Genomic DNA, 15,238 nt, shown 5'->3' with positions numbered 1-15,238 from the left:
AAGCAGAAATTTTAAAGTTTTAAATTATTTCCAACAATTTGATATCTCTCTGAGTTTTTAAGTACCTTATCAATAGTTTTTTAAGTTAGTGATTTTTCCATTCTAAAAGTAGACATAAAAGTAATTAATGCTAATATAAGAAGTAAAAGCAATTTTTAAAAATTCATCCATAGCCTCAAGCCATTCCAAGATCACTGATATTAATATTTTTGTGTATTTCCTTACAACCTTTGTCTTCTTCTGGGTAGATTTTTTTTAACAGTTACCAAATAATGCTGTGTACCTAGTCCTTAAGGATTTCCTGGGGAAGAAAGAGTCCAGAGTGCCCTTCAGTTCTACTACAGAAATATCTCAAAAAATCATATGCCCTCAAATCCCTTATTTTACACTTAATAAAAAAAAAAACAAAAAACCCTGGTACTCCAAGATGTGAACTTGGCCAAGCTGATGTAGGGGATGAATGTTGGAGCCAGGATGGCCATGAAGGTTCCCAGATTCATCACACAGGCCAGAGTAGCCAAGAACTTTGACACCAGGATCAATACTGAAATGTTGGGTCTTTGTTGACACTTTACCTGTGCTTTCTCACCTAATCACTAGCTCCATCATTAGTGCATCCATTAGCATCTTCTTCTGTATGCTTATGTTTACAGCCATCTTTGGAAAGCTCTCATAACATGAAAATCTATAAAGATTGAAAGGTGACTGGCCCTTCTTGGAGTTGTGCAAAGAATGACTCTAAGCAGAGACACTGCCTCATAGTTTTTATAGGTAATGGCGTACCTTTGCATTTGATCTTAGCCAAAAGTCCAAGAAGCAATTATAATGGAAGACATCTGAATATTTTTGTTTTATAAGTGAAAAAGAATAGTGAAGTAAATTCCCAAAAGACATACAACTAGGCAAACTTGACAAGTAGAACCTAAACCATATTCCTTCTTACAAAGACTGTATCACACAGTATTTAAAGTTCAGACTGGGCCTAAATTTAACAACCCTTGTTCATACGTTTGCCTTTGATGTTTCTATCAACTGGACGGTGATAAACAACTGGAAATGAAAGGGGAGGTGTAATTATTGGTCTCCCATTACTGTTCAACTGAAAAGTGAATTTATTTTTTGATTAACATTTTGCTGTAAAAGCAGTAACTGAACATTTTCAGTTTGAAGAGTTACTCGTCAACATTTCCTAACAAGAATAAAAGACAAAGTTTACTTTCAATGTATTTTGATGCTGTTCTACCACTAATATTATTTTCATCAATAATGTAAAACTGGGATTGATTGATTGAGAGCCACTAGAGCCAGGCACTGAACTAGGTCTTTTCTATATTAACTCATTTATCCTCACAACTTTGGTAGGTAGGTACCACTATCTCTTTTAGTAATGAGGAAATAGAGATTCAGAAAGATAATATCCCAGTGTCATGATCAGATTCAGAATTGGAACCCTGATTTTTCCCACTCCAAAGTTGTTTTCATTCTACTTTTTTTCAACTTTTTTTTGCCCACCCCCTGTATTTTCATGTTGCTTGTTTTTGTCTTGAAATAGGGTCTTGCTACATTGCCCAGGCTGGTCTTGAACTCATGGGTTCCAGCAGTCCTCCTGGCTTAGCCTTAAAGTGGCTAGGATTACAGGCTTGTACCACCACACCTGGCTATTTCATCTTATTCTCATCCAGACTTTAATACTTCATCTTTGTGATAGAGGTCACATGTATTACTTGCAATAAGTATATTACAACTTCTCAGCCTGTTGGTGTAGAAAAATTATTTTTAAGTTACTAGAGACCTGACATTACATCATGAGACATATATGGAGGAGATGCTGACAGTAATATATTTCTGTGGGGTGTGTGTGGTAGATGGGTTGGTGTATTGGCTCACCAGGAATTCATTGTCCCAACTGAAAGTCTGTGGCAGTCAGCTTGAGGAGCTTATCAGTAAGGCTCCTGGATCTTCCTGTAGCTCTCCATTTACTGGTTAGGGGACTCTGATTTGAATACACTGTAAAACTTCGAAATTTGCTAAGAATTATACTGTCATACAGCTGTTTATCCAAGCTTATATATACCCTTTTATATCTGTTTCTAAATATTTTTTCCAATGTCTACACCATTAGTAGTACTACTAGATTACTACTAGACAGCAGTAGAAAATCTGGCTCATAGTAGAGCCAGAGTGAATAAGGTACATGCTTATTCAGGGTGAACAGAGTTAGCATAGATGATGAGCAGTATCCCCTTAACATGCAGGACAAGTCGGATTAAAAAAATCAAAGCGAGATAAACAATCAGGAGACCAGCAGTTCCTACTGAAATGAGATCTCGTAAGCAAAACACAGAACAACTTGATTTAAGGTGTGTGCATTTAATAAAGAGAGCCACATCAAAGCACAGGAGAAACTTACATAAGTCACGGGCTTCTTTGGTCACAACAGTGGTTTTCATAACTACTATTGTAGTAGTAGATGATTCATAATAGCATTGGTGGTCCTGCATCACCTGACTCAAACCATTATCTTTTATTCTTTCCTCACAGGCCTCTGTTCCATCTAAAATGAGTGCCCCAGAGTTATTCCAGCTTACTTACACTGGTCTACCTCTGAGCCTTTCCCCTCCTGATATTCCCCAAAATACTCCTGTTGACTCTCCCAATACACAGTGGGCCTCTTGAAATCCTTCCCCATTGAGCTTGGTCAATATTATGTTTTATGTGAAGACTTTCAGTTTCTCCATGTGAAATTAATCTTGACCTCTCTGTGTTCTGGGAGAACCTTAAAACTTTGTTTTAGCATTAGTTAACATTTCTGTCTTATAATAGTTTATTATATTTCATTTTCTCCTCAGTTAGATGATAGAATCCTTGAAGTTAATAATCCTGTCATCAAACTCTATTCTAGCAGCATTCAACCAGTGCCTTTGAATGCATCTGGATCTTAATAGTTACATGTTGAATCAAAGTTGATTGTTTCTGCTTTAGTGACTGCCAACATAAACACTTAAATGAATATTCCTGTTTGTATGGTACAAAATCTATAGATGTTGTTGGCCTTCCTTACTTTGCACAAACTCATTAGGATTTTGGAGCTGCAAAACTGCTAGAGCTCCTACTCTTTGAATTGAAGGCAGAAAATTAAAATCTCAGTTAAATATCTTTTCTTTCAAATCCTAATTCCATTCTGAATTAATGTAGTTCGGAAAAACTTTGGTTTTTGATCTGCAGATACCTCTACAGGAGTGGGTTTAACCAGCAGAACTAAGCCTCTCATCTTGTTACAATTATTTTCTCACTTTAATTAAAATGTTAACACACAAAAAAGTTAGTACAACTAGATGTCCTTTTACACTGAGCTTGAAAAGTTGTCAAAAGTGTTACCTTTCATAGAAACTTCCTGGAGAGGTTAGCAGAACCTCCTGGAGAGAAAGGCAGGAGAATAAACCAAAAAGCTGGCCTGTAGAATTTGACAAAAACGTAGTTTACTGGTTACTAAAAGGTAAACTTTCAGAGACTGAATATGACTTTGTAGTGTAATATATAAACATTCTTGGTCTCATCTCATATTAATAGTGTCGAGGCTTTTTGTTTTTGCTTTTTTCTTTCAATTTCAAAATAATTATAGATTCATAGGAAGTTGCAAAAATAATACAGAGAGGTCCTGTGTACTCATCACCCGGTTTCCTCCAATGCATAATTATGCATAATTATGGTACAATATCAAAACCAGGAAATTGAATTTGGTAAAATGTGTGTGTATAGTTGTATGTCATTTTATCATACATGGAAGTTTGTATAACCATTACTGAAATCAGGATGCAGAATTCTCATTACCGAAATCAGGATGCAGAATTCTCTTTACCATAAGTATCTCCCTTATGCTACCTTTTTATAGTCATATCCACTCAGCCCTTCCACAATTACCTCTAACTCCTGTCATCCACTAATCTGTTCTCCATCTCTATTGCTTTGTCTTTTCAGGAATGCTGTAGAAATGGAATCATATGTATGTGTCATTTGACAATTGCTTTATTTATTCAGCATCACTTCGGGTCCATTTAAGTGTATCAGTAGGTTCCTTTTGATGGCTGATGAGCAATACTATTGTTTTTTCAAATAATGTTTCCATAATGTTTGCCATTTTTGATATTTATCTTTGATTTGTTTTGGTTTATTTTATTGTGGCTTTTATTTTTATGAAAAAAGTGTTTTCTGACTATTATTCAGCATGGCAAAAGCTATAAAATTCTGGAGTTCTGAAAACTGTAAATTAAGTGGCTAGTGACAGGTGAACTGTATGTAACGCTGTCCTCCTTATTCCAGCTGAGTTAAGTTATTCCTTCTACTCCACCTTCAGGCAGTAGATGTCTCTCCCTGGGTTTGCCTGCAGCCTCTATAGGAAGCATCTATGAAGCTTCCTGGTGGAGGTGGTGGTTACCTTAGTTGTAAGTCATCAACTTGTAGGTTGAATTAAAGATGTTCAAAAGTGGATTCCCTTCCAGGATCTTTAAATGTAGCCTGGATTTCAAGGCAGGATTTACCCATGTGTTTGAAATTCCCTTGCTGTGAGTGCTGCATTATCTGCTGTCCTGAATCCCTGTGCCTTTCTTGGGGGCACAAGGTACTTATGTTCCATAAGATTTATTTGCACACTTGTATTATCTCATGCTGTGGACTAGAGAGTTCTTGAGGGCAAAGACTGTACCTTATATATCTCCACATCATCTATAATTAAATGCAGTGCTTTCGAGTTAGGAACTAGTTAGTGAATATTTATTAAACAGAATTTCCTATATGTAGGGATTTTTGTTTGCTTGTTTAAAGGATTTTGTAGAAAAGGGAAACTCGTGAGGTCAGTGAATGCTAAAGGAGATGATGTGGATGTCAGAGAAGGGTCTGCACATAGTCAACGTAGTGGAGGGTCTGAAGAGGGAAGGGTAGGCCCAAAAGACAAATGAGGCTACCTTACAACTTTCCTGGCAACCCAGTCATATTAGAACGCAGAAATCTCCTTATTACATAAACATCAAAATGCTTATCAAAGTGGGATTTGCCATGTATCTCTTTTCTCAGAATATCACTTGGCCTTCTAGAAATGTTTATACAAGCAATTAATGTCATTCTGAAACTGAAGCATTTGGCCTCTCCATTACCTCTTTCTACTTCATGAGTGCCTCAGGCACAGCATGAAATTTTGGAGAACAACCAAGATTCTTCAACTAATGAGGGTCATATGCATAACTACCTGTACTTTTTGTATCACAATAAGGAGCCCGAAGAAAGTGAGAACAGGAATTCCTCTTTCTGTAGTTTCTGTGCTTTCTAGATGCTACAGCCTTGCCTTACAAGTAACACTACATCATCTGCTAGACAGCCCCAAGTGGTGGGCCATTCTGTCATTGCCTGTGAATTACTGGTGCTGTGGAGAGAGAGTCACAGGCACCTGCTCACTTTGTGCCTTAAATAATCTGGTGATCACCATTGGGAGAACAGATTCAACCTTTACGAGGTTTCTTCTTCATTCCAGAGCAAAGGTCTCCAAGCTCACTGTCATGTGTCTCTTTCCTCCTTATAATTACAATTACTGAAACATTATACATTTTTCTCTTCTCTCTTAGTTTTCTATCAGAGTGTATGTAAGTTCCTTAAGGGTATCAATATTTCCTAAATTTAGACCACCTACAAAGTTGGCACTTGGTACATGTAGGCAGAGTTGGAATATGAAATTGTCTAGTGATATTAGGGGGAAAGTAATATTTTAAAAACATGCTAAAACTGTTTTTAAAACATTCCCAGATACAGAATACTTACATGGTCCAATATGAAAAAAAAATAAAGAGGAAATTGCAGTCCATTATCTATGATTCAAATACAAGAGGAATACATAATGAAATCTCTCTGGGGCAATGTGAAAATAAAAGAAAAATCTCTGAGGATAAGCTGAAGCATCTTCGTATAAAACTGGCACTATTGTTGCAGAAACTTCAACTGGTGAGTGAAAAAATTGTATTTGAGCAGTAGGAGTAGACTCTACGGAACAAGAACTCAGCTCACTTCTTCTCCTAACATTGTCATTCACTTACTGACCTGGACAAGTCACTTAAGTCAGCCCTTACTCTCCACATAAGGATTTTGAAAATCATAAATAAATGAACTGTGAAGGCATATATCAGAACATTTAGAAACTCTGTGTTCTTTCGTATCTTTTTTTTTTTTTTTTTTTTTTGAGATGGAGTCTTGCTCTGTTGCCAGGCTGGAGTGCAGTGGCGCGATCTTGGCTCACTGCAACCTCCGCCTCCCGGGTTCAAGTGATTCCTCCTGCCTTAGCCTTCTGAGTAGCTGGAACTACAGGCACACATTCTTTTGTATCTTAATTCAGAATCTTTGCTTGTGCTGTTGGTATAGCATGATCACCCTTGGTGTCCCCTTAATAACATGTGACCAGTAGGTTATTTTTTCAGTTTTTTCAGACAGCGAAATATTTTACTTTACTTTTATTTTAATGCATAAATAAAAATAAACCCTCTTAATCTTAGAGGACAGTTTGGGAGAAGTCAGGAAACATCATGTAAGTATGGATTACTGTCAGTTTTGTTTTGTATGTTTTAATGTATAAAGAATTGAGTTATGTGATAGGTTGAACTAATGAGGAAGAGCCCATCTTCTATAGCACATGGAAATGCTGCATAAAATACAACAAAACTGAAAATATATGTAGTCAAGATTGGATTCTAGAAATAAATTGAGAAATCCAAGCCAGAACAGTGAGCCTAGGGAGCCTGTGGCATTTTGTCCTCAAATATAGGCCCTCAGTGCTGGAACAGGAGACAGAGCCTTACTGGGCTATGCAAGGTGAGGGGACAAGAACTGAGACCTTTATGGAGGATTGGCTGGAGGGTTGCCTTGCCCTTGAAAAGGCTGGGGAGAGACAAGGAAACTCGCCATACATACATCTGTATAATGTGTGAAGAACATGGACCTTGAAGCCAGGCTGCCTGGATTTCATTCTTGGTTGTGAACATTTAAATGTGGGAGTCCATTCCCACTTCAAAAAAAATTTTAATTTATCTGAAATTTATCTTATATTGAGTACAAAACAAAATGCAGAAAAGCTTTTTTTTTTTTTTTTTTTTTTAATTTAAGTATATTGCCAAAAGAGAAGTCCCTCTCCCCTTTGATGGTCTAGGCAACAGTTAAAATGTTATGTTATTAAAATTTAGAAAGATGTTTAATGCTAATTTTTATATAAAGGTAATTGTATTTGCGCTTCTATCAACCATACCATTTCAGCCAATTTGTCTAGTTTATTTATTGCTATGAGAGTAGGATTTCAGTAGAGCTCCTTTTGGTTCTTGTGGCTGTGAAGGATGCCAAATGTTTTCATGTGTTAAAAGTCTGGTATGGAGCCTAGCACATGGTAGTGTTTCAGTGATGATTATTGTTTCACTAACAAGTAAACTAGAAAGACCAAAGAAATTCTGTATCCCAGAAACTGAATACCACTTCCTGACTATTAAACAAGTTTATAAAATAATTGGCTTTCATAATAGCAAATCCACGTTTGGCTAAGAAAAACTGAAAGAATAATCATTTACTACTCCTTCTCTGCCAAACCTCTAGGTTCTTAAGCAGCAGCCAGAGTAACCATACTAATTTAATTTGCTGTATTCACAAAGTTTGGTAGGCAGGGGAAGGGCTTCAGCCAGCAGAGTATGAAACTCTTTTGCCTAATCTCAGTGGAGAGGTACTCAAAGGGCTCCTGCCCAAATGTGTTACTCTCATCCCCCCACATGAAATTTCTGTTTCACAGTTTCTGATTGCCAGAGCCACTGCAGTAGAGTACAGCAGAGAATCGAGATGAGGGACCCAGAGCAGATAGAGATGGGGCAGGCACATGAAGAAGCCGAGTGTGGAAATAATGTAGCATCCTGGAAGAAGTTTATTCCACCAGGCAGAGGATAATAGCCAAAAGATCAGATTATATCTAACAGGACGAGAAGTGCTTTGTGTCAGGGTCACAGGGCATTCTTCAGGGTCAGCGAATATTTGGAAGTCAAGGTAAATATCAACATCATTGTAATCCATCTGTAGGAACAGTGTCCCAGTCACAAAGCTGGAACTCAGTAAAATTCAGCCTTGTTAGAGCAAATCTGTGGTAGAGGGAGTAAAGTTGAAGCATATTTTATGGAACCAGAGAAGAGATGCAGAGGCGAGGTTAATGGTGCTAGACACTTAGTGCTGGGATTGTTTCTGAAAGGCCCTTCCTAAAAATCCTCTTATCTATCTGTTCAGTTGGAGAGTTAGTTGATCCCATAGTTGGGCCCAAGGGAATGAGATTTAGATCAGTCAGCCAAGAGGGAGCATTTAAGGGGACCTCAGTTTGTGGAAAAATGGGATTAAAAGTTAAAAGTCAAAATGTAAACTTTATTTCTCAACATAATCTCCATCAAGGTCAAGACACTTATGTAAGCAATGGCAGCAGCCTTTTAGTCCAACTCTAAAGATCTAAGAGTCCTTGGAATTTAACCATGTCAATGCAGTCTTTTTTACATTATTAAAGAAAAATGGATGCCCTTTACAGATTTTTTTTTTAAGATTTTTTAAAAGAAGTCAGAAGGAGTCAGATCAGGACTATAAGGTGTATGCCTAATGATTTCCTGTCAAAACTCTCACAAAATTGCCCTTGTCTAATGAGAGGAATAAGCAGGAACATTGTCTTGGTGGAAGAGGATTGTCTGATGAAGCTTTCCCAGGCATTTGTCTGTGAAAGCTTTGGCTAACTTTCTCAAAACACCATTATAATAAGCTGATGTTATTGCTCTTTGGCCCTCAAAAAAGTCAACAAGCAAAATGCCATGAGTATCCCAAAAAACTGTTGGCATGACCTTTGCTCTTGACCGACCACTGTTGCTTTGACTGGACCACTTCCACCTCTAGGTGGCCGTTGCTTTGTCTTCAGGATCATACTTGCAAAGCCATGTTTCATCTCCTGTTACAGTTGTTTGAAGAAATCCTTCAGGATCGTGATCCCATTTGTCTAAAATTTCCATTGAAAGCTTTGCTCTTGTCTGCAGCTGATCTAGGCACAATGGTTTTTGGCACCCATTGAGTGGAAAGTTTGCTCAAGTTTAATTTTTCAGTCAGAATTGTGTTAACTGAACCACTTGAGATGTCTGTGGTGTTGGCGATTGTTTCTGCTATTAATCATCGTCCATCCTCTCCAGTTAGAGCATGAACAAGATTAACTTTTGCCTTGCAAAGGGATGTGGACAGTCTGACATTGCTAGCTCCCTCTTCAACATCATCTCATCTGTTCTTAAGTTATCCATTTGTTAACTGCTGATTTCTCTCTTTTTAAAACATTACTTGCCATAGTCCTATACCCCCTCAGTCTAATCTCATCCTTCTCTGTTATAGGCTCTCAGTTGGGGACATTGTCCCCATAAACTTTTCATGAAGCATGAGTGATTTTACCATTCTTCCACCCAAGCTTCACCATAAATTTGATGTATGTTCTTGCTTCAATTGCAGCAGAATTCATGTTGCTCTGATAGGGGCTGCTTTAAAACTGATATCTTATCCTTTTAGTGCTTCAAACTAGATCCTGGTCAAATATGTCATAACAACTTAGTGTGAGTTTATTTTTGTTCAAAAATTTTGAAATCCATGCCTACATAGTTTTTTCATAATATGCATTTTCCGTGAACTTTTTGAAGACCCAACTCATACGTCTAATTGTTCCATGGATCAAGAAGCCCAGGAAAGGAGAGCATGAGTTAAAGAGCTCGCCTCAGTAGGGAGCTGAGTTAAAGAGAGAAGGGGAGGATAAAGAGAAGGAGACAGACCAGGATAGTAAGCCAAGAGCTGAGGGAAAAGACTCTGCAATGGGAATAGAGGAAACAGAGAAGACAAAATTTGGCTGCTTGTCTGTTTTTGCCTACAAGGCTAAAGATTCATTAACTTTAAAAATGGGAGATGACAGCCTATAACAGAGAAGGATGAGATTAGACTGAGGGGGCTTTAGGAATATAGCAAGTAATCTTTTAAAAAGAGAGAAAAAAAGTTGTACTAACTTCCACTAAAGAATAAAAAAATGAACCAAGTTTCTAACCACTTGTTAGCATAAAATGACATTAAATGAGAAAATCTTTTGAAAGGTTAAAAGCATGATTCAAATGTAAGGTGGCTTTTGTTGCAGCATGAGTCATAGGGAAGACTGTTAGGAGGCTGCCCAAATTACAGGAATAAGCTCTGCAGCTTCTTTCCCTGGTGTGACTGTTGCTTCTCTTTTCCAGGGTGGTCCAGAAGGTGACCTGGAGCAGATTGACAGTTATTTAGAAGCTTTGCTTAAAGAAGATAATCTTCTCTTCCAGAAAAATTTAAATAAAGTAACTATAGATACAAGACATAGACTCCCTTTAGAAAAAAAAGAAAAGACTCCTGAAAATTAAGTCAGAGATGTTATTACCTTTTAAAAAAATGCTAATGAGAAAATTGGAAGATTCTTTTAAACATTTTTCTTTTTTATTGTTGTTACTGTAAAGTCTATTCTGTTTAACAATAAGAAATAAGAAATAATTTTTTTCAAATAAGAAAATTGTATACTCTAGAAATGGAAACCGATTTACAATTTATGTATTCCCTAACCCTATTATCTAAATCTTCGTTTTCTTTCAGAAATATTAATAATATCTAGTGTTCTCTAATTTTCATGTGAGCTACTGAAAAAAATGAAAATGTCACTCAAGCTTAAATTTTGTTATTCCTTAAAAGATTGTTATTGTAATTTTGTTATTCCTTAAAAAAATTTAAAAGCAGATGTTTTCAAAATCAATATGCGAAGGACTACAGAATCACCTCCTCTTGAAGTTATTGAAAAAGAAAGACATTGTGCCCTTTCTCCACTATAGCCAACACTCAGTCAAGCAGAAAATACAAATCCCCCCAAAACTTTGAGACATAGCTTATATAATTTTATTATTTAGTCATAGTAAAAGAATAAATCTCCTAAGCATAATATGTATACATATTACACATATGTAAAAATTGTTGTTTTATATTTACATATACATAAAGAAGTATGTTTTTACACTTTTCTTGATAAGTGGTTTTTTTTTTGTTTAAAGATGTCTGAAACTTTAGACAAAAACAATAAAACATTTAATATTCATTTGTGAAACTGTATAATTTTAATTTATGTATATGCACATAGCAAAAGCCTGGAACATGGGAAATGGAATATGGTAAACTCTTCATTTCATTTTTGTCTTTAGCCACTTAAGTACTCTTCTCAAGAGGCATGTTTTTACCAGTTACTCGTAAATCTGTCCACAATCAATATCTGTAAAACCATATATATCATGATATAGCTATAGATATGGATGTAATAGCATCCAAAAGATGCTGCTGTTGCTTTTTTCCACTCAGTATACCTTCAAGATCATTCCATATTGAGACCAGTACATGTAATAATACATATGTATTGAGAGCTAATGAGGTAACCTCTCATTATCTTCAACTGCTCCTTATTATTTTATTCAATGGAAATACTAAATCTGTTTAACCATTTCCTTATCAATGCATGTTTAGGTTTTTATTGTTCTTTTGGATTTACATACACACAACATATGAATATCCTTATAAATTTGTTCATTTCGCACATGTACAATTATGTCTGTCAAATGTCTCAGCAAACAAATTGCTGGATCAAAGGGCATATACATTTATTATGAATAGATACTGCCTAATAGCACTTCGAAAAAATTTTTATGGTCTACACTCGTACAGCAGTGTATGAGTTTTTTTCCTCATACCTTCACCTACCTGGTGGATTACCAGACTTTCTTATCTTGCTGATCAAACAGGTGAAAAGTGGTATATCCTTGTAGTTTGAACAAACATTTCTTATACTTTGAGTGTGATTGAGCATCTTTTCATATGTTTAAAAGTCATTCAGATTTTTAAATTGGACTTTGTCAATTTTTCTACTTGGTGGTGGGTGTTTTTCTTATTGATTTGTAAGAACTATCTTCGCATTAGGGATATTATCTTTTTTATATGATATATATTACAGATATTTTCTAACAAACTTTATTTTTGTTTTTATGGTGTTTTGAGTCATCTGGGATTTTTTAAAAGATTACGATTTAATTTCCTTTTGTTTATGGCTTCTATGGTCATATTTAGAGAGGACTCTCCCATGCTAAAATTATAAAACAATTTTGCTTTGTTTTCTTATAGTGATTTATATTGTTAAACCTATGATTCATCTAAAATTTATTTTGGAGTAAGAAGTAAGTTAGAAATGCTTTGTGTTTATGTATGTGTGTATGTGCATTTCCACATAGCCATAGCTTTGTCCCAGAATTATTAATTGATAATCAGTTCTTTCCTACTGTCTTACCATACCACCTTTATTGCATATTAAATTCTTATTTGTAATTGAGCCTAGTTAAAAAAGAATCTATTTATTTTTCATTGAGTGCTTCATCTTTTCTCATGCCAGATTCATGGTGTTTTTGGTAGGGCTATTTAATAATTTTATTTTTCAAAATTTTTGTGTATTTTTTTATGCTTGATTCTCAGAATTATATTTTGTAGCCACCAATATCCCTCAAATTCTATTTTTTTTAGATGGGGGTTTGTGGTGATAGTACAGATTAATATAGAGAGAACTGATATGTTTTTTAATATTAAGTCTTTCTACCCAAGACCAAGATATGCCTTTGCATATCCTCAAGTCTTCATTGGAACCCTATAGTACCATTTTAAAATTTTCTTCAAATACATCTTGCACATTCCTAGTTATATTTATTGCAGTTAGATTTATTTTTTAGCCTATCATGAATGAAGGCTTTTTCCCGTGATCTTATGACTGGCTAATGTTCTATACAGCAAGACTCCTGATTTTTTAATACAATATTGTATTCAATATAAGAATTCTCATTTTACAAATAATTTTAAAGTTTTTCTGCATCAGCAAATGATCATTATGCAGGTTTTCTTTTTGTTTCTTTTCTCTTTTTTTTGAGACCGAGTTTCACTCCTGTTGCCTAGGCTGGAGTACAATGGCACAATCTCCGCTCACAGCAACCTCCGTCTCCCGGGTTCAAGCGATTCTCCTGTCTCAGCCTCCCGAGTAGCTGGAATTACAGGTGCCGCGCCACCATGCCTGGCTAATTGTGTATTTTTAGTAGAGACTGGGTTTCGCCATGTTGGTCAGGCTGCTCTCGAACTCCTGACCTCAGGTGATCCGCCCACCTCGGCCTCCCAAAGTGCTGGGATTACAGGTGTGAGCCATTGCGCTTGGCCAATTTTCTTTAAAGTAGAATTTATATGAAGAAACAGTTTCTGGATCTCAGGTCCTTATATTCTTGATCCATCCAAAGTTTTCCTTCCTCAAAGGATTTTCTTGCCTCCTTGAAAACTTTTAGTACCTTCCTCTGCCATCATCTGTATCCGTTTTTTCTTTAATTAAAAAATTAGTGATTAATAAATGTTAATGGTGATAAGAAGTGCCTCTGAGCATCCTCTGGCAGACATTTAGAAAGAGTCTTAAAGGGGACTTCCCCAAAGAATGCTTTTTGAAAATTCTAGCAGGATATTTCTCTAATTCCTAGCTGAATAATCCCGAGGCTGAGTCCTCACTGTCTCCCCTTTGTCCTTTTTACTGTCCAAAAAAGAGTATCATTCACTCTAATGGTTTCAAGTAATTCTTTCAAATGGATAAGTTTTACATTCTATGACCTTATTTTCACCTTTTTTTTTTTTTTTTAGACAGAGCCTCACTGTCGCCCAGGCTGGAGTGCAGTGGCACAATCTCAGCTCACTTGCAACCTCTGCCTCCAGGGTTCAAGTGATTCTCTTGCCTCAGCCTCCCGAGTAGCTGGGATTACACCATGCCCGGCTAATTTTTGTATTTTTAGTAGAAATAGGATTTCACCAGGTTGCCCAAGCTGGTCTCGAACTCCTGACTTCAAGGGATCCACCCACCTTGGCCTCCCAAAGTGCTGAGATTTCAGGCATGAGCCACTGTGCCCGGCCCTTTTATTTAACTCTAATTATGGCATCGAAATGTCCCATTGAGAGTCTACATTTATATGTTTGAAACAAAATTAACCATATTCACCGTAACCACCACCACTTCTGGTCAAGGCAGTTCATTTAGGCCATGATGACTACTTCTTAGGAATCAAGGGTTTTATAATAAACAGGTAATCAGTCAGGACTAAGGAGTAGGGACAAAGACAGAGACCAGATATATGAACTGGGCCAAAATGAAAATAAAAGAAAGAATTGAGTGAGGTTAGAAAAGAGAACTGTAGGCCAGGTGTGGTGACTTGTGCCTGTAATCCCAGCACTTTGGGAGGCTGAGGCGGATCATGAGGTCAGGAGATCAAGACCATCCTGGCTAACATGGTGAAACCCCATCTCTACTAAAAATACAAAAAATTAGCTGGGCGTGGTGGTGGGCACCTATAGTCCCAGCTACTCGGGAGGCTGAGGCAGGAGAATGGCATGAACCCGGGAGGTGCAGCTTGCAGTGAGCTGAGATCATGCCACTGCACTCCAGCCTGAGGGACAGAGCGAGACTCCATCTCAAAAAAAAAAAAAAAAAAAAAAAAAAAAAAAGGAGAACTATAATTTAGGGGTAACAGAATTATATTCCACCTGGGGTTTTCTGGTTCTAAGTATGGTTGGTACCAAAATGGGCTGAGGACCACACAAAGCATTCATTTCCACTACTGGACCTTGGATACAGTTCTTAGGTCCATTGACCCTGTTCTTAAGTTCATTGGCAAATGGGGCTTGGTTAGGACAAGATTAGCCAGATTAGAAAACTGGAGTGAGATAAAGCTGGCAGGCCAATGGCATGTGTATATACTTGAGAGACCAGAAAAAGGTAAGAACAGAGGGTGGGGGAGAGAAAGGAAGAACACTGCCAGAAGACACAGCCCAATATGTTCCTTTATCTGACTACTACATCTGAAGTTCTTCTTACTACTATTTGATTCTCTCTACCTATTTTTCTCTCTTATATATAGACTTCTTTTTAATAATACTCAATGTATGATTTTTTCATGTAAAATGTTATCTAAATATATCTTCACAATACTCAGGTATGAAAAGGCAGAAACTTTTCTTACTGTTTTACAGATGAGGAAACAGATGAGAATGTAAGTAATGTTTCAATGTAGTTAATAAGTGGTAGAACAAAGCATAGAATCCAGGCTTCCTGATT

General features: G+C 36.7%; 1 protein-coding gene across 9 annotated transcripts in view; it reads left to right on the top strand.

Annotated features, from left to right (window-relative positions):
- The window catches only part of MORC1 (MORC family CW-type zinc finger 1), a 169,201-nt gene extending 158,025 nt beyond the window's left edge, over positions 1-11,176 (top strand). For all 9 annotated transcript variants that reach the window (XM_054481556.1, XM_054481553.1, XM_054481554.1 and 6 more), the window contains 2 exons: positions 5,794-5,988; positions 10,293-11,176. In XM_054481556.1, coding sequence (XP_054337531.1) covers positions 5,794-5,988; positions 10,293-10,448 — 351 coding nt within the window. In that variant the 3' untranslated portion in view covers positions 10,449-11,176. The remainder of the gene's footprint in view (positions 1-5,793; positions 5,989-10,292) is intronic.
- Positions 11,177-15,238: the final 4,062 nt, after the last annotated feature.

The sequence above is a fragment of the Pongo pygmaeus genome, chromosome 2 (genome assembly GCF_028885625.2).
Source record: "Pongo pygmaeus isolate AG05252 chromosome 2, NHGRI_mPonPyg2-v2.0_pri, whole genome shotgun sequence".
Taxonomy (NCBI): domain Eukaryota; kingdom Metazoa; phylum Chordata; class Mammalia; order Primates; family Hominidae; genus Pongo; species Pongo pygmaeus.
This window is presented reverse-complemented; position numbering and strand designations above follow the sequence as displayed.